General features: G+C 45.0%; 2 protein-coding genes across 5 annotated transcripts in view; both read left to right on the plus strand.

Moving 5' to 3' along the window:
* srgap2 (SLIT-ROBO Rho GTPase activating protein 2) overlaps positions 1-16,392 on the plus strand; it is a 51,794-nt gene extending 35,402 nt beyond the window's left edge. The window contains exons 4-23 of one of the 4 annotated variants that reach the window (XM_068594281.1): positions 295-357; positions 1,857-2,072; positions 2,411-2,539; positions 2,769-2,990; positions 3,140-3,241; positions 3,347-3,544; positions 3,660-3,744; positions 4,650-4,677; positions 5,015-5,045; positions 6,118-6,178; positions 6,354-6,431; positions 6,990-7,124; positions 7,216-7,321; positions 8,701-8,925; positions 10,058-10,131; positions 10,483-10,681; positions 11,843-11,980; positions 12,632-12,878; positions 13,075-13,185; positions 13,268-16,392. In XM_068594281.1, coding sequence (XP_068450382.1) covers positions 295-357; positions 1,857-2,072; positions 2,411-2,539; positions 2,769-2,990; positions 3,140-3,241; positions 3,347-3,544; positions 3,660-3,744; positions 4,650-4,677; positions 5,015-5,045; positions 6,118-6,178; positions 6,354-6,431; positions 6,990-7,124; positions 7,216-7,321; positions 8,701-8,925; positions 10,058-10,131; positions 10,483-10,681; positions 11,843-11,980; positions 12,632-12,878; positions 13,075-13,185; positions 13,268-13,846 — 3,027 coding nt within the window. In that variant the 3' untranslated portion in view covers positions 13,847-16,392. The other 3 variants (XM_068594282.1, XM_068594283.1, XM_068594284.1) reach the window with 3 other exon arrangements.
* Positions 16,393-17,548: 1,156 nt separating this feature from the next.
* Positions 17,549-25,000, plus strand: part of ikbke (inhibitor of nuclear factor kappa B kinase subunit epsilon) — a 14,725-nt gene continuing 7,273 nt past the window's right edge. Inside the window, exons 1-12 of the mRNA XM_068594138.1 lie at positions 17,549-17,927; positions 18,812-18,911; positions 19,142-19,279; positions 19,567-19,696; positions 19,781-19,962; positions 21,613-21,773; positions 22,021-22,131; positions 22,245-22,424; positions 23,635-23,831; positions 24,522-24,580; positions 24,674-24,765; positions 24,883-24,984. Of these exons, the coding sequence (XP_068450239.1) occupies positions 18,813-18,911; positions 19,142-19,279; positions 19,567-19,696; positions 19,781-19,962; positions 21,613-21,773; positions 22,021-22,131; positions 22,245-22,424; positions 23,635-23,831; positions 24,522-24,580; positions 24,674-24,765; positions 24,883-24,984 (1,451 nt within the window). The 5' untranslated portion in view covers positions 17,549-17,927; position 18,812. The remainder of the gene's footprint in view (positions 17,928-18,811; positions 18,912-19,141; positions 19,280-19,566; positions 19,697-19,780; positions 19,963-21,612; positions 21,774-22,020; positions 22,132-22,244; positions 22,425-23,634; positions 23,832-24,521; positions 24,581-24,673; positions 24,766-24,882; positions 24,985-25,000) is intronic.

Here is a 25,000-nt window from a genome sequence, read left to right on the forward strand (position 1 = left end):
CTTTCCCTCCCTGCCGGCGTGTAAAGATCAGTATCTATCTTCAACCTGAAAAGTCCACATTCATTCACTTCCACGCACCATTACTGCCTCGCTCATCCATCTGGACCTGCGACTCCTCCGCTACCATTAGCCAGATAATCTCATCTCCTTGATTGACGATGGGGCAGTTGGTTGACCGCATGACTGTGAGATGACTGTGCGAGATGACCAGGTAGTCGGACAGGCGGTAGACGCCGCCAGTGATGACGCTGAGCTACATTCATCCGTCTTTTTCCTCTCTGTCCCCGTTTTTAGAGCAAAGAGGTCGGCGTTCAGCTGCAAGAAGACCTGATGAAAGTTCTTAATGAGCTTTACACGGTAAGAGAAACCACTGATGTTGCAATCACAGAATGGGGATCCAATAATTATGCGTTTTGATCTCTTGTATCTCATGCTGCTTAATGGAGCAAGCAGCCTTTTTCCTCACAGGTGTTTGCAAAAAAGTGCTTTAAAAAAGGTTTATTTAATATATTTAAAAACCAAAGGTGCAAAGTATGTTACTACAAAGAGCAGTTAAAAGTATAAAGGTTTTTACAAACTTATAGATCTCAGCTGACAACAAAAAAGCCTGTATAGATACAGACAACTTGCCTACAATCTGCATTTAAGTATTTTTAGCCATGCTAGCTAGTTAGCGCTGAGGAAAGCTAACTTTGGTCCAGATGGAAATGTCTCAAAAGATAATGATTGAAATGAAATGTTGCACAAACATTCACGATCCCCAGAGGATGAAGCCCCAGAGCTTTGGTTAATTCCTCGTCTTTTCCTGTTGCGCCACCAGCAGCCGGACATTTATGGTTTCGAGTGAAAGTCGTGAGATCGATTGCTATGAAATTTGGTCCACACGTTCCTGGTCTGCTCACGATGAATTGTAATATCACTGGTTAGGTTTACAGTTAGTACTATCATCAGGTTAGAATCTTAATCTGCTTTTAGCTCAATATCTAACGCTTGCAATGCTAAAGCTAGCCTCAGCTGTGCTTTTTGCTCAGTGTTAACTAGCACATGTTTGCATGCTAGCATGCTAAACAAAATCCTGTCAATTAAACATTATATTGGCTAAACATCGAGCTTGACCGAGCCGATAGCACGGCTGTAGACTCTTGTTGATAGACTTTTTTTTTTTAATGGAGAACGAGCATAAGTATCCTGTGTCGTCGTAATGCTACTGTGAACATCCTCACAACATTATCACCGTCAGTCGTTTCGGTCTTCTCACGCTGCCACGGGCCTCACAGTGTCTGGTTATAAATGTGCATGGTATTGCCAAAAGACCGAGGCAATAAGAGTAATGCACGCGTGCGGCCAAAGTTTCCTCTCACAGCACATCTCTGAGCAGCAAGCAACGGTTTAGCCGCTCAGCGCGGCCCATAAAAACAGGTCTTACGCTGTAATTATAGCATATTGTAAGAGATAGAAATAGATCTGGTTTGAGTGACGCGCACATACACAGACTAGTGCGTCGGTCGGCGGTGCGGTGGAAGGGTTAGAGCAGCGTAATGATGGCTCTGGTGGCGGTCACTGGAATAAGGCTGACCTTGCACACACACTCGTTTCATGTGTTTAAACTTTGTATGTCGAGCTCATGGCCACCATGTCCGAGTACAGCAGTGTTGAAGAGTCGAGGAAGCTGGTTGTGCGACTCAATCGCTGCAATATTTTTGAATGCCAGCAGCAAACAAACATATCTGTCTGTATGTTGTGCTCTACTCTCATCATACCGACACTAGCATATAGCAATAATAGCATAATCCTGCTGTTGATCCAGGTGTAAGAGACACACACTGGCTAAACTTGCGTTTGCCCTCGTTCCCCAGGTGATGAAGACGTACCACATGTACAACACCGACAGCATCAACGCCGAGTCCAAGCTGAAGGAAGCGGAGAAGCAGGAGGAGAAGCAGATGGGGCGCTCCAGCCGACAGGACGACCGGCAGACGCCGCGCTCCCCGGACACCTTGGCCAGCATCAAGAGCGACGAGAAGCCCATCCGGCGCTCCAGCGTCAAGAAAATCGAGAAGATGAAGGAGAAGGTGAGCCGGGCTGGAGACCTGCTGGAGGAGGGAGGAGGGGGAGGTGAAGTAGTGGGCAGCGAGGAGAGAGAGAGAAAAGCTGTTTCAGATCGCCCCACCTGTTGTCACGCAGACTTCCAATGTGTGTCTCATGAATGATTCATGAGCGCACGACTGGCTCATTGCTAACCTTGTCTCCCACAGCTGGGGCTGTCGCCGCAACACGGTTCAGCGCCTCTTATTATCCATAATCAATACTGAGGCGTTTCACTCGAACACTAATTCCTTCCCCCTTTCAATCTGTTTCACCCTTCTTCTTTCCTTCTTGCCTCTCTCTCTCTCTCTCTCATATATATCAGAGACAAGCCAAGTACACGGAGAACAAGCTGAAGGCAATCAAGGCCAGGAACGAGTACCTGCTCGCTCTCGAGGCCACCAACAGCTGTGTCTTCAAATATTACATCCACGACCTCTCTGACATCATCGACGTGAGTATAAACACGGCGTATTACTCTGTGAGAGGAGCTAACATGTGTAGACGTGTGTGTGTGTGTGTGTGTCCCTGTGCTCTAGCAGGTGGCAGCCTCTCGGTCAGTCTCTTCCTATTAGCTTCAGCGCTCCTAATGACGGCAGAAGACTGGTCGCCTTCCTTCCACCGACATCGTTTGCATGCCGTGCTCCGTGCGTTCACGTCCCTCTTCTTGTGTGTACGCACAGTGCTGTGACCTGGGGTACCACGCCAGCCTGCACCGCGCCCTGAGGACCTACCTGTCTGCGGAGCAGAACGTGGAGACGTCCAAACACTCGGGCCTGGAGACGCTGGAGGGCGCCTCGGAGAGCCTGGAGGCCAACGGGGACAAACAGAAACTGATGGAGACCTACAACAACGTCTTCTGTCCCCCTGCTCGCTTTGACTTCCAGTCTCACATGGGCGACACGGTACAGAGCTAGCGCTTGATTATTCGTATGAGTCGGCGTGTTTTCCTTCAGTGATAAATACCTCCTATTGAGGCTTAAATCTGCGCACTGGAATTGTTGTTTTTGTGACGGCGCTGTATCAAATTGTGTTGTGCTGTGTGTGTGCGTAGATGGGAGTGGTCTGCGCACAGCAGCCGCTGGAAAGCGAGATGCTCCAGCGGTGTCAGCAGCTGCAGTCTCGCCTCTCCACACTCAAGATTGAGAACGAAGAGGTCAGCCATCCAGCGCTTCCTCTAGAAATATGAACCCCCCCCCCCTTTTCCTTTGCAGCTGCTTTGTGTGTTAATCCCATCTCTTTTCCGTCTTCTGCCCATCAGGTGAAGAAAACCATGGAGGCCACCCTGGCCACCATCCAAGACATGGTGACGGTGGAGGACTACGACGTCTCCGAGTGCTTTCACCACAGCAACAGCATGGAGTCGGTCAAGTCCACTTTCAGCGAGTCCTATCTCAGTAAGCCCAGTCTGGCCAAGCGACGGGCCAACCAGCAGGAGACGGAGCAGTTTTACTTCACGGTCAGCAGCCGGTGGCGGTCAGCGATGACTCGTCAGGAGCGCTACAAGTGCGGTACTGAAGCGTTGTCTGCACACATTGTGTGACCCCCCCCTTGTGTGTCTTTGTGTGTTGTAGAAGCTGAAGGAGTTTCTGGAAGGCAGGAACCTGATCACCAAGCTGGAGGCCAAGCATGACCTCATCGACAAGACCATGGGAGAGAGTGAGTGTGACTGTCAACATGCCCTTCACACCTTTCAGACATTGACCTTGTGTCCCAGCTGTGTGTTTGTGTGTGTGTGTGTGTGCCCCGCCCCCAAGTAAGCGGAAAGGCCTCGTGCCCCAAGGCGGATCAGAAACATGATTGGTTTTATTTATGGGACACATCAAGCCACACGCACGGAAACAGAGCTTTGAATGACCAGAATATATATATATATATATATATATATATATATATATATATATATATATATATATATATATATATATATATATATTGTAATTATTAGGTGTGTGTGTGTGTGTGTGTGTGTGTGTGTGTGTGTGTGTGTGTGTGTGTGTGTGTGTGAGTGAGTGAGTAAATTGAGGGCTTGGTCACAGTGACCATATGACCATATGTTGATCCAGCTGTGTGTGTGTGTGTGTGTGTGTGTGTGTGTGTGTGTGTGTGTGTGTGTCCATGTCTATGTCCATGTCCATCCTTAGGGCCAAATGTGTCTACATGTCCGCAACCTTGCAGGAAAAAACTCCTAAATTGTGTGTGTGGGTGTGTCTGTCTGTCTGTCTGCCTGTGTGTGTGTGTGTGTGTGTGTGTGTGTGTGTCCATCCTTAGGGCCAAAATGTGTCTACATTTCTGCAACCTTGCAGGAAAGACCTCCTAAATTGTGTGTGTGTGTGTGTGTGTGTGTGTGTGTGTGTGTGTGTGTGTGTGTGTGTGTGTGTGTGTGTGTGTGTGTGTGTGTGTGTGTGTGTGTGTGTGTGTGTGTGTGTGTGTGTGCGCGCGGATCTGAAGTGTGAAGTTTGTTTGTGTCCATCTGAAGCGGTTTCCTCATGTTTCCTGCTTTGCTTTAGCTATAACTGTCTATCTCTCTCTCTCCTCCCCCTCTTCCTGTTTCTCTCTTTCAGGTCAGAAGTCTGACTGTTGCCTTGCCAGGTAGGTGTAGTGAAGGAAGGACACACACACACACACACACACACACACACACACACATACATAGCAGTGCTTAGGCATGATTTCTCCGCAGCCAGGGTTATTATTTCCCCCGTGGCTGTTTATAGATATTTTCAACACATGTGCATATGTGTCTGTGTACACAAATCGAGTGTTACCAGAGTTGTGAGTAAAAATAGACTTTTCTCCAGAGACGTAATGACAGAGTGCCTTTTCTCTCTCTCTCTCTCTCTCTCTCTCTCTCTCTCTCTCTCTCTCTCTCTCTCTCTCTCTCTCTCTCGCTCTCTCTCGCTCTCTCTCGCTCTCTCCTTCTGTGTAGTGGACGGAGAAACTCGGCGGTACGGAAGCAGGTAATTAATCTGTCATGCGTGTGCGTCTTTGTCCAGCCACATGTTTTCTCACAGTACACACATGCATGCCCTGCAGGCTGAAAGCCATCAGAAGCAACCGCTCCAATGAAAAGTCACGTTTGTGGCTCCCCCTGGTGGGCAGCTTGTGTTCTGGCCACCAGCTCTTACTTTGCAAAACAATTGATTGTTTATTTTAAATCAGTTGTTCTCAACTGGTGAGCAGTTTATGATGGGTCGGAGGCTTTTGCTTGGGGAAAGAAAAAAATATTTATTTATTTAAAAAAAAATTTTTTTTTTTTTCATCCTGTAAATTTATTTTGAAGGGAATTTTTACGCAGCGCAGTAATTGTCAACTGGTGGGACCCGTTTTTAATGGGTTAGTTTTTTTAATGGGCCTTTGCTTGGGCAAAAAAAAAAATACAAATTTGTATTTTTAAAAAAAATGTTCATCCTCTGATTTTATTTTGAAGGGACTTTTTTTAGCAGCGAAGTGTCGTTTTTTTCCCGCCGGCTTGTCGCTTCATGTTTTCAGCGTGTGCCAGGTTGGGTCAAACCATTCTGATATGGGGGGAGACTTTGGGTTTTTAGGATAATTAAATGAAACACCCTACTGAATATAGAATCCAGCTTATGAACTTACACTTATATTTGATTGAAAATGTATTAAATAAATGTCTTTTTAAAGGATTTTTTTGATGATGGTGGGTCCCGGAGCCACACCAGTTGAGAACCAGTTTTAAATGACAGTTTGGGGGGTTTAAACATATCAAAACCTCGTTGGGATTTCCATAACAATGGGCGCATAAATCAGCTGAAATACCTTCCCGTCGCCTTCACCTCCCGGAGATTTGTGGAAAACCCAAAACAAACAAAGGAAAAAGAGGAAAAGCACCGTCTCCTAGCAACAGCTGAGCACCCAGCCCACCCTCGTACACGTGTGCGGCGATGCGTGTGCGTGTGCAGACTCGTGTGCGGAAATCCTCCCTGACAAGATGTGTTTTTATTTCCGCGGCGGGTCTCCTGTCGTCTTGTGTTCCTCTATCGGGGAGTAATTCCTCTTCCTCTGTCTCAGGAGTCCGGCGAGGCCATCCCCCTCATGGTGGAGAGCTGCATCCGCTTCATCAGCCGCCATGGTGGGTGGCGTTCTCCAGTGAGGTCATAGGTTCAGCCTCAGCTGCGCTGATTGGTTGCATTGTAAAGCCCGGGTGTGATTGGCTCTGGATCAAAGGAATCTGGGAGTTTGTTACCAGAACCTCTGGTCAAAATTCAACAAAAGGTACTTTAATGTGTGTGTTTGCGTCTGTGTAGGTCTGCAGCAAGAGGGCATCTTCAGAGTGTCGGGCTCTCAGGTGGAGGTCAATGACATCAAGAACGCCTTCGAGCGAGGTAAGCTGAGTTTGTGCAGTGTTTCAACCTTTTGGAAATTCCCCCCACACCAATTTTAAGTCCCAGCATGCCCCATTCAGACAATCCTTTGGCATAAAATACATATTTTTTTTCCATTTTTGAACCGAACGACACAGTTTTTGGACTAAAACTCGTTCCTAACAGGCCAATGCTTTGTTTTATTGTGATTTTTGTTGCAGATTCTGATTATTTAGGTCCTAATATTTCCAAAAAGGTGTCTTATTCAGCGTTCAAAGAGGCATTTCTTGGAAAATCTGAGTCATATCATGCTGAATGTTCATGGTTATGATCAAAATATCTTTTAAAAGTGATTTTTTTTTGCAGACATACTTTTTTTCCTCAAGACTTTGCTGAACAAATACAGACAATAAACACACATATTGGAATTAATTGGTTCCACAGTTGGTTTTATTGTCAATTTTGTGTGCAAACATACAGAAGATTGAAAGTGTGTTTCTCTTCTGTCCAACATGAAGTGTAATATCTTTTCTCTTCCACTCCCTCTTCTTCTCTGTCTTCTTCTCCGTCCATCTGTAGGCGAGGACCCGCTGGCGGGGGACCAGAATGACCACGACATGGACTCCATTGCTGGCGTCCTGAAGCTCTACTTCAGAGGTCTGGACCACGCCCTCTTCCCAAAGGAAGTCTTCCATGACCTCATATCCTGTGTCTGTAAGTCTCTCGCCCTTTTGTATGTGTGTGTGAGTTTGTATTCATGTGCTTTATTGTGTGAGTTAACATGTGTCGCTGTGATGTTGTGTAGCGATGGAAAGCCTCCAAGAGCGAGCCGTGCACATTAAGAAGATTCTGCGATCTCTGCCGAGCAAAACCCTCATCATCATGAGATACCTGTTCAGCTTCCTCAACCAGTGAGTAGCAGGACACACACACACACACACACACACGCCAAGAAACTAAAGGAAACCAGTGGGGAAAATACACAATTTCTTCTTCTTTTTATTTTGTCAATAAAAAGATTAAAGGTAGTTTTTGGAAGATAAAGCGAGTAGTTCTGACTCTGATTATGATGTAAACTTTCTTAAAGCTGGTGTTTCTGGAAGCACTACCTTTCCTTGATAGTACAGTGATGCATTATTTGACATTGTACTACTTGTACTACAAAATAAATGGAGCCAGATAAGTTGTAGAGGTGGGGGAAAAAAATCAATACGGCACAGTATCGCGATATTTTGCGTGGCGATAGTATCGATCTTTTATTTAATCAATTCTAAACTTTTTGGTCCTGGAATAATAAAATCAAGTTATTCTTTGTTGACAAAGTTTTCCTTTGAGGACAATTTGCAGTTGAAAACAAGGTAATATATTGCAATACAGAGCAACATGCAACGTATCGCTGTATCGTGATAATATCGTATCGTGGGACCTCTGGTGCTTCCCACCCCTCATAAGCTGCCTCTCAACAGTCCGTATCGCTCACACATTTCCCCACACACACACACACGAGTTTGAGGTTAAAAGGCCTTTTGTTTGGCCTTCTCTCGCCAAATCTAAACATCCTATAACCTTTTGTAGGAAGGCAATCACAGCCTGGTGAAAGTCCAAAGTGCACAGAACACTTCAGCCTCTTCATTCCTCAACAAACTCCTTGAATGTTTCATTTTTCCACTTAAGGTTTATTTGTGTAGCCCAATATCACATCCAATTTCTCACAAGCCCTAAAAAACCCAGGCTCTTGAAAAAGACGAGGACAGACTCCACCAAAAACGTTCTGGCCTGTGAGGAAGACGCTTCAGTAGACAACCAGTGGGTTGTTGTACAAGAAGCTATAGGAGGGCTTATAAGTAGACGTTATGCAGGAGTTAGAAAGGATTATCTTATTTTATCTTAGCTCACACCAAATCTTGCTAAACAAACGTGCTGTATTGGTTGAATACTGTAACCTAAAATGTAAGACTTGTGGGTAAACCGAGTGGAGACAGAAGGGGATTGTCTTCTTTTCCTGAAGTGATTCTTGGGTCAGACAAATGACATCATCAGAGCCTCACCACAGTAAACAAATGAGGTAATGTAGTGATGTGAGCAGTGTTTAAAGATCCAACACACAAATATGCATTCAAACACTTACATGTAATCCTGGACAAAGGGAGAAAAACAACCTCTTGAGCATCAATGTCTTAAAAAGTTTCTTCGTGGGTAGTTTGTGTGCATCGTCATCTTTGTTTTCACTGTATGTAAAATAAGGATGATGTAATGCTCTCTAAAAGACAGCGCTTTCCCTCCCTCCCAGCTTGTCCCAGTACAGCGAGGACAACATGATGGACCCGTACAACCTGGCCATCTGCTTCGGTCCCACCCTGATGTCGGTCCCCGAGGGCAACGACCAGGTCTCCTGCCAGGCCCACGTCAACGAGCTCATTAAAACCATCATCATCCACCATGACACCATCTTCCCCGGACTGCAGGACATGCAGGGCCCCATCTACATGATCCCTGGAGCTGGAGATGACTTCTGGTGAGGAGGCGGAGGAGGAGGAGGGGGTGGGGGGTTTGAACTCGGACTGTTAAGGCGAGTAGGGCAGAGCGAGTTGTCTTGTCCAATTGTTATCTAACTAGAGGAGGGGCTTGGAGATGAGGAGGAGGCCAGGAAAAGGGGGCAGGTGGTTGATTTAGGGGCTGCTGGGGGGCTCAGCTTGGGGGGGGGGGGCGGGGGGGGGGCTCGTGGATCAGCTTACCCTCCATCGCACAGGAGATTAAAGTACCGCCTGACCACATCAGCCTGGGAGAGCACACACTCACACACCCCGATGCACACAAGCGTAGGTTTTCCTGTAACGACGAGACTCTGCACCAGTTATTATGAGGAGGAGCTCTCAGTCTCAGGCTCTCTCAGAGCCAGGGTCTGGTTTTGGAGAAACATGTTGGACTCAGTGAAGAGGACCTCCTCCTTATGTGCTATACGACGAGAAACCCAGCAGAATCCGCAACATACATAAAGTTTTTTTGCACATTCGTCATCAGATGCGACTGCAACTCTGGTAGAGTTCCAGGTAAATTATACACAAATAAAACACACAGTTATGTCCTATACACATTTTTCATCATTTCTCCATCAGAATGACTCTTTGCAGTGGATAGTTATGAATATAAATAATGCTGTAGAGCATCTTGTGATAGCATCATATCAGCCACGGCACCAAATTGACCCACTGGTATAAAATAAGGGAGTTCCTTCCTCACTCCCAAACCCATCTTCAGACTTCACCTATGATTTAATCTCAAATTTCACAACTGCATCTTGAATGGCACAAAATCAAAGCTTCTGTGATGATTTACACACAAACTCTACCGGAGTTGCAGTCGCATCTGATGAAAAATGTGCAAAGAACATGATGTATGTTGATAACTGTACATCCCCGACAGGGTAAGTGGAAGTTGAACAGTTGATAAATACAATAAAAACATAAGTTGATTGCCTAAAAGTGAAGCAGTAGTGTACAAGTTTGCAGCCTGGTTATCATCTCGGTGCACACAATGAGGACCGATGTGATTTCAGAAGAGGAGGATGAGGTCAGGCTGTGAGTCATCGACACATGTCCGTCTCCTTTGTGTCCTCTAACCTCATGTGCTCTCTGTGTCCACTTCAGTGACAGTCCCCACTGTGAGCCGCCCGTTGTGGAAGAACCCGCGCCTCACACCGTCACCCTGAACAGCGAAGATGGTGCATAACACACACACACACACACACACACACACAAATACATATACTTTATATACTGTGCTCAACGTTTCCTCTTGCCACAAGTTTATGAAATCTCATCCTGCTTTTCTCACCAGTTCCTATGGCTCTAATCATTTAATCCAGCCCACACCCTTCTCCCAGTAACATGTGTGTGATGCTGCTTCAGCAGTTTTAACATGTGTGCAGTCACTAACCTGCTACGCACTAATCTGGCCTCCCCCTTTCTCTTCCACCTCTCTTTCCTCTTCGCTCGTTTGTCGCTGCCTCCCCGCTTCCTCCTCCCCCCCCCCGACCACTTCCTGTGTCTGTCCACCATCCTCTGAATCTCAGGCTCCTTGGCTGTTTCAGAGTCCGACCCGTTCGAAGCCATCGCGCGGTTCGACTACTCCGGCCGCACGAGTCGGGAGCTGTCGTTCAAGAAGGGCGCGTCGCTGCTGCTGTACCAGCGAGCTTCTGACGACTGGTGGGAGGGACGACACAACGGAGTGGACGGACTGGTGGCCCACCAGTACATTTTGATCCAAGACACGTAAGATGTCTTCCAGTTGCTAAATACTGATCACATATCTGGATTAGGAACAGATTAACCTTTTGGAAACTGTGTGAAAACCTTCCCGCGTCCATTTTAAGTCCCAGCATGCCCCATTCAGACAATCTTTTGGCATAAAATACGTAATATTTTGCCATTTTTAAACCGAACGACACAGTTTTTTGACTGAAACTCCTTCCTAACAGGACAAGTCTTTGTTTTATTGTGATTTTTGTTGCAGATTCTGATTCTTTAGGTCCTAATCTTTCCAAAACGGTGTCTTATTGACCGCTCCAGGAGGCGTTTTTGAAGAATCTGGCTCGTTTCATGCTTAAAAAACTTGAAATGTTTCCGACGACCGAAAACATCAAGAGACACTTGTTCTGTAATCTGACTCACACTGAAAGTCGTCCACTGGAAATCCCCACATCTAAGGAAGTTGATCTCTGATACGGAGCAAACTTCCCAGCAGATGAACTTCCTGGTTGACCCATGTTGAGCAATTTGTTGACATATAAACGTGTGATGATTCTCAGTCCACGGCTACAAATACACAAAGACAAGTGAGTGTGTAGAGTCAGAGTCCACGTTTACCAAAACTCAGGGGTGGTGAGTTGAAGGTGATTGAGATTACTAGTCCTAAAATAAGATAATCCTTTATTAGTCCCTCAGTGGGGAAATTATAGTATTACAGCAGCACGGCACATAAGTAATAAGATAAAAAAGAATCAAATAATAAAAATAAACAGTAGAACGGTAATAAAAACAGAAAAAAATAGCAATAAAAAAGAATATTATATTTACCGATGGATTCAAATATACAGATGGAATAAAAAAAAGTACAGATGGAATAAATAAATTATATACTTAAAGTGAATATTGTACCAGAACATGAATTAAAGACAAGAACATGAGTATAATAAACGTGTTGACGAACACTGGAATTTCCCTTAAAGTTGCTGTCAAACAAAAAAGTTCATTAGGATTAGTTATATTTTGTCTCTCATCACTACTTTGTGACGTCATTCTACTGTTTGGTTATGAGTCACCGTCAACTGTCGTTGCTAATGAGGAGCAACAGGTTGTGTGTTTTTCATCAGTAACGTATCAGAGGCACATCTCTGCTGGCTCGGTGCATAAACGAGCGCTGTGTTGTTTCAGCATCGACGGCGGCAGAGGAAGTCCAAAGCCCGACGTGGACAGCAGGGAGCTGCTGGAGGAGAGAGTGTCCACTAGAGGCAGCGCTGCCTCTCCCACCGGAGCGCACGTGGCTGACGTCTACCTGGCCAACCTGAACAAGTGCGTCTCAGATCCCGTAGATTTTCATTTACCGCTTCAGTTGATGTGAAATGAATTATGTGGCAATTCCTTTTTGGCCCAAAAAGTGTCAAAATAAGCGCTCGAGTCCTGGAAACCGAATCACACCGACACAGAAAATAATGATAGAAAGTTAACCTTTTGGAAACCGCGCGTGGAAATCCTCCAGCGACAATTTTAAGTCCCAGCATGCCCCATTCAGACAATCTTTTGGCTTAAAATACAGCTTTTTTTTCCATTTTTGAACCGAACAACACAGTTTTTTGACTGAAACTTCTTCCTAACAGGACAAGACTTTGTTTTATTGTGATTTTTGTTGCAGATTCTGATTCTTTAGGTCCTAATCTTTCCAAAAAGGTGTCTTATTGACGCTCCAGGAGGCATTTTTTGGGAAAATCTGGCTCATGCTGGATGTTCATAGTTATTATCAAAATATTTTTTAAAAGTGCTTTTTTTGCAGATATACATTTTTTTCCCAAGACTTTGCTGAACAAATACATACAATAAACACAAGTATTGAAACTAATTTGGTGTTCTTACGACGACTCAAACACAGGGAAAAAAAGAGGTCTGGAGACAAAACTGGTTCCACAGTTTTCAACGCGTTAAACTGACATTTTGCTTCTCCTTCAGGTTGAGGAAACGTCCGGAGTCCGGAAGCATCCGAAGAGCGTTCCGCAGCTCGGAGAGCGACAGCACGAGTCCAGGAGCCAACGGAGGAGGAGGAGGAGGAGGAGGAGGTGGAGGAGGTGGAGGAGGGGTGAGAACTGCTTCTCTTCCCGTCGGCGGGGCTCTGGTGAAAGAAACTGGAGACAAACGACCCGTCAGCGCTCACAGCATCCTCAACTCGGTCACCCGCCACTCCTCCCTCAAGACCAAGGTACAAAATGTTTGCTAGCAGCCTGTAAAACGGCTACGACCAAGTGATGACACGCAGCAGAACCACCATCTTAAGATGGATGGTTGAAAATTGTGACGGAAGTAAATGAGACAGAAATGTCAACGCGTAGGATAGAATGGGCCGTGTTGCGCAATACCAGGAAGCATTTTTAACTGCGTGCATCGTGAATGTTCAGGTGGAGAGTCCGCAGCTGCGCAAGACGACGACGGCAGGCCGCTCCAAGAGCTTCAGCAACCACAGACCGCTTGACCCCGAGGTCATCGCCCAGGTGGAGCACAGCTCCCAGGTACGCCTCGGTCTCAACCCGCCCGTCTGCAGCGCTTTGGGTGTTTCCAATATTAACGTTTCCCCTCTCTCCCGTGTCGCAGGACATCGAGGCTGCGATGACCTCCGCCCTGAGCGAGCTCAGCAAGTTGGAAAGGCAGAGCGCCTCGAAGCACACGCACGCCCCCGACGTGGTTCTGGACACGCTGGAGCAGCTGAAGGGCGTGTGCGGTGGTGGTGGTGGGGGTGGAGGTGGAGGAGGAGGAGCTTCAGAGCCCTCCAGTCCGCTCCACTCCCGCCTGTTGCGCGACAGCGAGGGCGGCTCCTCCCACGCCCACCCACTGCAGCGCAGCGCCTCCTCCGCCAGCGACGTGCCCTCCTCCTTCCGCCCGGTCAAGAGCCAGCCGCGGAGCCCGCTGCCCTCCGCCACGTCGCCCTCCCTCTCCTCCTCCTACCTCTCCTCGTCCGTCCCTTCCTTCAGGGAGCTGCGCCCGCCGGCGACGCGGCCCAAGCCGGTGGTGTTCCCGAAGAGCGGCAGCGGCAGCCCGGCCATGGGTTCCCCGACCTCCACCGTGCCCCCGACGCCGCCCCCTCCGCTCGCGGGGGGCCACACACACTCTCTCCCACACACCCCTCCCCCTCCACCCCCGCCCCAGTCTACTGACAAATCCTGCCCGGCTTAGGACTTCATCAATCTGACCCCGCGATGCTAATTCTTGCAAACTCTTTTGATTTTTTTTTTTTTTGACTTCGCTGGTGCAGAAAGCACTTCCTAAGCCCACTACTCATGTGTAGCATTCACTTCAGGCGAGTTCTCAAGACGCCTTGTTCCCTTTTTAGAGTGTTTTTCTCCCCTCTCCTGGCAGCTCTGCTTACTGCAGTTCAACTATCAGAGGACGTAGATGAGTGAACGCCCATCAAAGACGCTTTTTAAAAAAAAAAAATCTTTCGCCACCGCAGAGACCCCAGGCATCACTGGATTTTTTTGTTTTTGTTTTACAAGGGAACAGGACTCAGGTTGGACACCTACAGAGCTCACACACTCGTTTGTCATGTTTGAAATTGTGTTGCAGGAGTGTGACTTACCTTCTACACAAAGATCTGAGTGAGGAACAAAAAGCACTGTTTGATTTTGTATAGTAGACATGACCGTGTTTTTTTCCTTCTTCTTCTTCTCCTTTTTTTTCAATGACCCATTGTTTAACGGACTGGAAAGGAGTGTTTGATTTCCTGAGAATAGACTGTGAAGTGCTGAGCTCCCACTGCGTAGACATCACACACACACACACACACACACTGACTTGCTGCTTCAAAAGTTGAAGGCTGCAGATCAAGGTGGACTTTTGCAGATGATGAAAGGAAAGAAAACTGGGCCAAATATCAGTGTAAGTCATGTGATCGAGAGCTTTATTTGATCTTTTTCCTGCGGTGTTGAATATCTTGGTGGTTTTTCTTTATTTTTTATGACTGTTCATGACTCGTACCACAACCAGGGCCTAGCAGGAGCAGTGCCACATGGCCAACAGTAATTCTAAATACACATATAGCAATACAGATAACGCAAGCTGATACTTTGAGGCATTTTTCTCGTCCCTCTTGTAGCTCTAATACGTGTGTAGGGGACCACTGAAACCCAGCATTTGCGTTGGTAATGTTGGACTGTGCACACACGCACGCATTCTCTCAAAATGTGTGTGTGTGTTGATGTTTTTGCGGCAGCTAAACGCCTTTCAGGTTTTCCTCGCATGCTGTTGGGCCCACGGACAGCGGCCGCTACGGCGAGCTGGCCGATCGCATCAGTTTCTATATCTGCGGCACCAGACACGGGACGACTTCACACACGGCTTGCTCCTTCAAAAAAAAAAAAAACACGTACTTCACACTTAACAGTTAAAAAAAAAAGGGTTATATTATTCTAATGGTGTGTATGTATGTTTAATAATCATGGTGATAACTGGAAGCATGGAGCTGAGGAACCTCTTAAGTGTGTGTGTTTTTTTAAATAGAAGCAACCAACCACCTCATCCAATGCGTTCTTAAGCAAAGATTGCTTTTGTTGTTACTTTTTTTGTTTCCCGGTTGTTCATTAATGCTCCGAATATGTAATATGGTGTAACTGTGTAGCTGTCTGGGTGTGTGCATGTGGGAGCATGCGTGGAAGTAGAGTATGTATGCACCCTGCCCCCCCCCCCCCCCGCTGCGATGCCCAGCCACCATAAAGGGATGCCACCCGACAGCACCTGTCTGCAAGCGACACAGGAGTACCAGCGGCCTTCGTGCTGAATAAATATGCACTGTGTGTACATGTGATCAGAAACGGGAGGAGGAAACCCACATCCAAGGGCTTTACTTTGTTTTTTTTCTGTGTGTATATAACATTTTTGCAAACATGTACCTTTGCAAAATTTGATTTGATGATAAATTAAAGTAATATGTGAATAATTTTGCAAACACTGACTTCAAAAAGTGGACACATGCCATTCAGGGTGAACTGAATAATACCTTTTTTTGTGTTGTATTTCACCTTCTTGAAACAGTATTTGAACTTGTTTTTCCGAGGCGTCCTCGTATTCCCCTGTATCGCGCCTCTCCTCCCAGAAATACAGCATATCCTGCATTCCTGTATGCGCTCGACCAGGTAATGAACTATACCTGTCAAGGTGTATTTTGTATCTCTGTATACTGTTTGTGTATTACCTGGTGTATTTGTGTTGCTCTTACCTCATCATGCCAACTGGAGGGACTGTGACTGTGTGTGTTTGTGGTGAGAAATGAACTTCCCTTACCCCCCCCCACACACACACACACACACACTGACATATACAGATGAACATGTGGTTGGTTGGTGTGTTTTGGGACCCTCGTCGATCTCAAATCAATCATTGTGCACTTGAACAACTCGGCTTGCGTGTGGACTAACTGTGTGGGGATGATTTGTCAGCATTGAATATTGTTAAATATGCATTTTGTGTCCATTTGAAAACAGCAGAACAAAAAACAAAAAAAGACTGTAACGTCAAATCTATTTATAGTTGTCTCTGTATTACTGGAGAATCCTGTGTTCAGATGTACTTTGTATATACAATGTTGTACATTACAGAGGTACACTCTTTTTTGGTACAATATTGTACAGTAATAGCAATAGTAGTTTAATCAAATAGGCCTTATATAATTATATGTGTAGTTCTTGTAGTATATCTGTTTTTTAATAAACATTGCTTGCTATATAGATTTTGTAATTCTTTGACATTTGTTGCAATAATAAATAATTGATGATGGAATATGTGGAGAATGATGTTAGACACCGAGGATATAGAGCAAGAATAAACAAGTAAAGCACAATATGAGAGGTTTTGATGGCATATTGGAAACTTAAGAAAAGCCTGAGACCGAACTGAGAACTTCAGAAGTTCAGTATTACACTTGCATAAAGTTGTGAGACTCATAAGAGACGTCATAGCTGAATCAGCATATGCAGAAATACTCTTTAAATACTTTTTTTTAGCCCTTAATGAGGCGTCAAGCTCCAAAAAGCACTCAATCCTACATTTCCCATGATGCCACTCAGTATCTTTCAGAGATCCTCCTTGGCTTGTAAATCCTCCTGCTTTAGAAATGTTAACAAGAGTGTTAAAAATGTGAAGTCTGAATAAAACACACGAAGAAATGAAACACATAACTGATGACATCACTGGTTTTTGATCTCACAGGCTGCATAGAACCTATGAGCAGTCATAGATAATATAATATATAGTCCTCAACAGAGTCAGATGAACTTTGTGGATGTCCTTTGTAACAGAACACAGTTACATGCAAAGCATGTCAGGCAACAACGTGCGGGCGTGCAGACACACACTTACACACACACACACACACACACACACACACTGTGTCTGCAGTATCAAGGTGAGGATTCTACATCTACACAGGGGTATGAATTTGACTGATATTAATGACATTTTACAGCTAAAATGTAAAGAGATAAACTGCCGTGATCAAGAAACGCATCCTGGAGACATTACTGGGACAACTGAGAGAGGAGATGATGCATGTATGACGTCACCCTCTCTTTAAATGTCAAAACAACTCCTATATCCCTGTAAATGAACTCCAAAATGTATCTTTTGGAAACAATTATTTATGTTTGTTGATTTGCTGATTGTCCTAATAGAACAAAGCTCTTCTGTAGTTTCCCTTCAACAGATGGAGGGTCTGTTTTGGAGACCCTCAGGGCCCTCTGCGTGCTGCTCTAGTTCCCTATCGTCGCTCCTTTTTCCGGGCTTTCATGTACCAGACTCCCCAGGATGCCTCGCTGCAGTGTGATGCAGGAGTGTGACGAGCCATCTTGCTCTGTGTACTCTCCCAGGCAGCACACAGGCGGAAGTTGAAGCAGAGAATGAAACTGTCAAGTTTGCAATTCGCTGTAATTTTCCGCCACCATTCACGAAGAACCAACGCGCCTCGCGTGAAGAAGCCGACACTTCCGAAACCGCTCAACCAGCCGCTGCCTTTGATGCCACTCGGGGTTTATTTGGATCCATGTCGGAAAGAAACACAACAAGCTGTTTGTATGTCTCTCTGAACCTCACCTGTTCAGAAAGGAAGCAGCCGCGGTCCTCACCACGGAAGGAGTCTCACACGTAGGCGTACTTTGTTTTAAAAGCCAGTGTGATTGACCTCATTACGCACGGTTATTTGCACGGAGGGCTCCTCAGGGAGCCAGGAAGCGACTTCACCGAGTCAACGTGAACGTTACACCAGCAGGTAAGCTGACGTTACACACTTTAGTGAAACCAAGTGGCTACAAAAGCGCAATAAACGCGTCGCTGTGTCATTAAAGTGCAGCTGTAACGAGCTGTCGGTTAAAGTGGATACAACGAGCTCAATATAAGTTCATGTAACATATGTAAGTTTGCTGGTTTACTTTGTAACGTGAGGTTAACTGTTAACATCTCTACTACGGAAGCCATTAGCGACTTTTATGATAACTTTAAGTTTGTGTCATGTCGCACTGTAAGATATTGTTACTGCCCCCATGAGCTAAAGCGATGTAGCTACTGTGTGCTGGGTACTTTAAATCTCCACAAACACACACAAACTATAGTATACTCATAAGATATCTCAAATAACACAATTTAAGTGAGCTATTGTATGTATGCACATACAGTAATATACTTGAAATGTACTAAGTATGCTTTAAATTGTTCCAATTTAGCACAAGAATATACCTATTATACTTCAAGTTGTGCTTAAATAGTATTTAAGTACAACTTAAATGTAATTAGTACAAAATAAGTTGTTCCAAAATAGCACACCTTAAGTATACTTATGATTAGTAGGGCTTTAAATATACTAAATTAATATATTTCAAGCTGTACTTAAATACTAATTAAGTACAACTTAAATATATTTAGTACAAAATAAGTTATAGCACACTTTAAGTATACTTATGATTATTAGGGCTACAAATATACTCAAGTATGCTAAGAACAAATATACTTTATATATATATATATGTATATATATATATATATATATATATATATATATATATATATATATATATATATATATATATATATTTCAGTCTCTGCAAATATTTAGCTCGTTCTCTGTCAATGAATTGTTGTCCCCGTCTCCTCCTCCAGCATGACGGGGATGACGGCCAGTACAACGAACTACCTGTGGTCTTTACAGGACGTCCTCGGTCAAGGGGCGACTGCCAGCGTGTACAAGGCGCGCAACAAGGTACTGCAGCCGTGGACGCTTTGGTTTTAATCATCGGAAAACACATCATAAGTTGTTTCCTACGCGGCACCTCATTCACATCACTGGCGCTTTATCATCTCATGATTCAGCCGACTCTTTGGCTTATCAAAGAATGTGATCGCAGTGCTGATAAGGGTGTTTTTTGACATTCAGACATGGCGTTCTGATGTTTAATGCTGATGTACATTTGTGTGTGTGTGTGAGCGCAGAGGTCGGGTGAGCTGGTAGCTGTCAAGGTGTTCAACACAGTGAGCTACAACCGCCCCCATGAGGTCCAGATGAGAGAGTTTGAGATGCTGAGGAAGCTCAACCACAACAACATCGTGAGGCTGTACGCCGTGGAGGAGGTAAGGCTCTACAAAACACCATGACAAAGGAAAACACCGCCATGTGTTGCGCTGAGATGATTATTAAAAACAGGGCATGTTCATCGGAACATATACAAATGCCAAATACACAGGTCAATAACGTTAATCCTGTTCAAATCAGTATCTTTTGATTTGTATCAATCATAGAAGCAGTTAGTTTTCCGTCATATTTTGTATAATACCCCTCTCCATCTCTCTCTCTCTCTCTCTCTCTCTCTCTCTCTCTCTCTCTCTCTCTCTCTCTCTCTCTCTCTCTCTCTCTCTAGCTGCCCTCCAAACAGAAGGTGCTGGTGATGGAGTATTGTTCAGGAGGAAGTCTTCTCAGCCTACTCGAGGAGTCAGAAAACGCCTTTGGCTTGCCTGAAACCGAATTCCTTACAGTTTTGCAGTGTGTTGGTGGGTATATATATAAATATCTTGGTAATTCCCAATAATGTCATACACCTAAACTTAAGTATTCCTCCTTTCCCTTGCCTTCAGTGCAGGGGATGAACCACCTGCGAGAAAATGGAGTGGTACACCGAGACATTAAGCCGGGCAACATCATGCGGCAGGTTGGGGAGGACGGCAAGTCGATTTATAAGTTGACTGACTTTGGAGCGGCAAGAGAGCTGGAAGATGACGAGAAGTTTATGTCTATCTACGGAACCGAAGAGTATCTGGTAAGCTCGCCGTCCCCGAGATGAACTGAGTGTGCTTGTATCCGGCATTTTGCAGTCGAAGACACCTCCTTTGATGAGTTTGGTGACTTTGAGAAGGTGGACGTGTCGCTGAGGCTGCACAGTCCTTTGTGTTTGCAATGAATTTGAATAGTATTGAAAAGGGTGTCAGGTCACGAAATCCCGGAAAATAATGTTGTTAATCTTTCATCAAATATCATGTAAATGGATCCGGTCGTTCTGGATAGATTCTGCTTGAACCAGAAGCCGGTCGGAGAACATTACTCGGAGGAAACGATGTTGACATTTTCATGAACCTCTTTTACGTCTCAGCAGTTCAGCTCCACAGGAGGGAGACACATCCCTCTTATGTCACGTTGTACGCTCTGTAACACAACATCTACAACACTCTGTCCATCCGGGGAGAGGGATCCTCCTCTGTTGCTCTCCCAAAGGTTTCTCCCCTTTTGTCTGTATTTTGGGGTAGTTTTTCCTGAGCCGACGGGGGCAGAGATGTCCTATGTGTACAGACTGTAAAGCCCTCTGAGGCAATACAAAATAAACTGAATTGAATTAGTCAGTTCAATGCGGCTTCATTGGCATTAAAGTAAAACAATAAACTGTTAAAATAATAAACAATAATAACATGAATCTCAACACAACACCAACATGATGCTTGTTATATGATAATAGACAGTAATACAATAACATCGTATTATTTTACGGTTCGCCGGCGAGCAATCTTCCAATTTATTTTATATTGCCCAATATTACAACAGTACAATATTCCCCCAGAGGGCTTAACCATCTGTACAACATTCAGACGGCTTCATCCCGGGACTGTCGCATAAGATAGTGGAAAAATATCTCACCGAGAAAACTTCAGTGAATGCAACCGAGGAGGATCCCTCTCACATGATGAGCAGATGTAGATGTCATGTGTACAGGATGAACAACCTTTTACAACACAGTCAATCAATAGGACAGAAATGAGGATGATAATGAGAGTCCTAGCAGCAGCAGCAGCAGCAGCACTACTAATAGCAGAAATAGTCATGCAAACAGTATCACTACTAATAATGAATGCAACAGTGCATATATTAGAATGCTAATGGCATTCAAAGCAGTAATAGTGATATAAATGCTGCATTCAGGACCGAAAAGCTTTTCACTGCCTCAGTGGGGGGCTACATTGCTGAGAGAGTGCATTCATAGTGCTTAAAATACTATTGCATGCATAAAAGTATGCTCAATGTGCCATATTGATGGACAATTTAAGATTATTGCACATTTGGATCATCTTTCAGTTCAGTTTTCCTCCAGGGAAAGCGTCCAAGGCAGCATCCCATACTGATACGTAAAAGAAATTTAGTATTCTGAAGACTGCTTGGCCCTCTAGTGGACAAACAAGGTGTGAGACTATTCATAACTTTAACTGAACCCATCACTGTTATGTTTCTGCCTCATGCTAAAAGCAACACGATGATCCTTGATGAAAAGAAAGGGACTGGAGGGAGATTGCATGTTCGGACAAAAATCTATCGACTATCAAAATATGAAGGTACAATGATGACTGTATATGCACCTTTGCAAACTGTAAGCTTTGTGTGTGTGGGTGTGTGTGTGTGTGTGTGTGTGTGTGTGTGTGTTCAGCACCCAGACATGTATGAGCGCGCTGTGCTCCGTAAGCCTCACCAGAAGTCCTACGGAGTGAGTGTAGACCTGTGGAGTATCGGTGTGACCTTTTACCACGCCGCCACTGGGAGTCTTCCCTTCGCTCCGTATGGAGGACCCCGCAGGAACAAGCCCACCATGTGAGTCAATACACGAGGGGGGAGAAGGTACATCACAGACCACACATTTATGAGGGAAACAAAGAGTGACAGCCAAGCTCCATATTGGGAAATCAGTAGATTGTCTCACTGCCAATAAAGACGCTAATCAAGCATTTTAACTTTGAGATAGTCCCTTAGGGAAAGATGAGTGTCTGCATGTTGTTTCTAGCAGAGCATGAACATGCATCACTGATTATAAACCTGACGTGTGTGTTTTGTTGTGTAGGTACAAAATAACCACAGAGAAGCCCCTGGGCTCGATAGCTGGAGTACAGCGGGTGGAGGGCGGGCCGATAGAGTGGAGCTACCACCTCCCTCACAGCTGCCAACTCTCACAGTGCGTCACCTGATGAATGACATTTGAACATCTCAGTGACTTTTTTATAGCGAACAAGTGATGCTCACGTTGTCCTTGGCTGTGCCTCATCTGTTTCTCTCACACATCTGCAGGGGTCTGGCGGTGCAACTGGTCCCAATACTAGCGGGCATACTGGAGGCTGACCAGGAGAGGTGTTGGGGTTTTGACCAGTTCTTCACAGCCACCACAGATATACTGCAGCGGCAGCCCGTTCACCTCTTCTCTCTGCAACAGGCCATGGCGCATTGCATCTACATACACCACTACAACACGTGAGTCAGACAGTAAAACCTTGTTGTTTGGTGTTTTTGGTTACTTTATCACGTGGCACAAGAATAGGTTTGATTTTTAGAGCAAAGTGGATCCATGTAAATTAGTTAGTGTAAGGTGGGGTGTTATAATTTTGGTCAAAAGTTTCAGTAGTTATAGACAATCAGTCAATTATTTAAACCAACAAGCCAAATAAATGTGAAGCTATTGCAAAATGAGTTGTATACTTCGTGTCAGAGTCACATGAGCTGATTCATGTCTGTAATTATTTAATTAATGTTGATTCAGAAACACATTTTCCATGAAAAAGATGCAATTTCTACAACATAATGTGTGTGGTCTAATGGCTTATGCAGCCGGGTGAAGGCTGAGACAGACTTTGATAATATTGTTGTTATTATCACGGCCCTGATAAAATGTATAAGAGGAAATAAGATGTATGAAAATGCAAAATGATGTATTGATTCATCTTAGTCAAACAAACTACAGGCTATCTGATGATTTCCTCTCTGTCCTAAGCCCCTCCCACCAGACAAGCCTTACAAAAATCATCTCAAATGTGATAGTGATCCCAACTTGTGTGCCTTTTAAAGCTCATTGAGATGACATGCTGTGAATCAAGGCTCAAGTAGTGAACTACAACATCACCGAAGCGTTTCAGAGATAGAGAAGAAAGTATTTTAGCCTTCTGCTAACCGTCACAGTCACTTCCCCGGACGCCTTTAGGCTCTTTGCAACAGTTTCCCTCTATATCTGAATCTGAATTTGGGTCGCTTCGCTGTGTAAAATGTTGTTGCCAATGCTTGAACAGCAACTGCAGGATATCCCGCCTTTGAATCTTTCTTTAACCATCTAAGAGACGTGCGTTTGCTTTTATACAACAGCCAAATTCTCCCACGACAAGCCCAGAAACGCAGCCAAGGGGGAGGTATAGTCTATTATTCTCTCAGACCACTTGAGTCACAATATGCTGAAAGGTTATCATGGAATTCTTGCTTGCTCAATAATGCCAAAAAGGCCTTCCCTAACTTTAAAACTACATCTGCGCAGGACATTATGGATGACTCAGCTCCTTTAGGCAGAATAAAAATGACAGCAGTGACCAAAAAGCTTTGTCTCTGATCTTAAAATGCACTCAGGATGCAGAATCAGACCTGAAATGACAAAATAAAGTTTTCTAGCAGCGAAATAAATCCCTGTCTCTCCCCTCAGCGTGTCCGTGTTCTTCGAGGAGGTGGTGTCTCAGACCGGGTTAGCCGTTCAGCTGCAGCATCTGCTGTACCTGGGTCACGAGCTCCCTCTGGAGGGCAACATGAAGGTGGTCAACCTCCCGCGTACGTCACACGACCGGCCCTTCATCCTGCTCAGCGACGGGCCCGAGGCGAGCGCCAGCCTGCCCTTCATAGAACGTGAGGCAATCAAAGACCTTATGTTTCTGGGAAGTTTAAAGCCTTTCCTCGTCTTTATTCTTTGCTATTCGTCTGGGAAGATATTAAGGGGTTGTGATATCAGCGTGTCATCCAGTATCACATCAACGTATTTGTGAATCTGCTGTTTTAAAAAGCCAATTTTGTTTAGTAATATTTATGTGGATGCCAATCCCGGATAAAGGGTAATTAGATGATTAGATGAAGGCTAATTATATACACAAGATGATTGTGCGTCATGAATGTCGGTTAAAAAAAGGAAAGTAATCACATTCGAGTGCAGACAATTATAAATAACCAGACTAATAATACCTGCAGCACTGTTTCCATAAGTCATGTTCAGTTGATTTTGTAGAGCCCAAAATCACAAATACAAGATTTTCCTCTGAGGGCTTTACAATCTGTACACATCAGATCAGGAAAAACTCCCCAAATAAAGATAGTAAAACCCCTTTAACAGGGAAGAAACCTTCATAGAGCAACAGAGGAGGATCCCTCTCCCCGGATGGACATTACATGAATATGACAAACTATTCATATAATGAGTAGTATATGCATGGTACATGATCCAAATAACCACAATCCATGTCAGCAGAAAGAAGTAGGGAGGACGGGCATCAGCGGGGCCATGGCGTGCATTTTTCAGTTGTGTGTTTTTTGTCTCCTTTGTAGCCGAGACGCCAGTGATCCCGTCCCGGTTCGATGTTATGGCGGACTACAACTTCTCCAAGGTCCATACTTCACCTCATGGTCAAGGTGTTGCATGTATTAAAAGCATCCCACTCATTGTGTATTATCTCCATTCACCCCCCTCCTGTCCGAAGGTCATGGTGGGAGTGGTCCACCAGTATCTGAGGATAGTCCAGTTGCTGCACACAGACAGAGAGCTGCTGCTGCAAGGATACTACAGCTACATGTGAGACACTAAAATAAGGAGTATTTGCAGCCTCTAGTTTATGTACTAACATCCTTATCAAACTCTTCTCCTGTCCCTGTCCGTCCTTCCTCCTCCTCTCTCTCTCTTGTTCCTCAGGATGAGGTTGCGTCGGGAGTCTGAAGAAGCAATCCACAGCATCACGATGATCACCATGAGACTGCAGTCTTGCCTCAGCGTGGAGCACAGGACTCACACACTGTGAGTTCCCTGACAC

This window comes from Clinocottus analis, unplaced genomic scaffold, assembly GCF_023055335.1.
Source record: "Clinocottus analis isolate CAN_PGR_092001 unplaced genomic scaffold, fCliAna1.0.p SCAF_3, whole genome shotgun sequence".
NCBI classification, from domain to species: Eukaryota; Metazoa; Chordata; class Actinopteri; order Perciformes; family Cottidae; genus Clinocottus; species Clinocottus analis.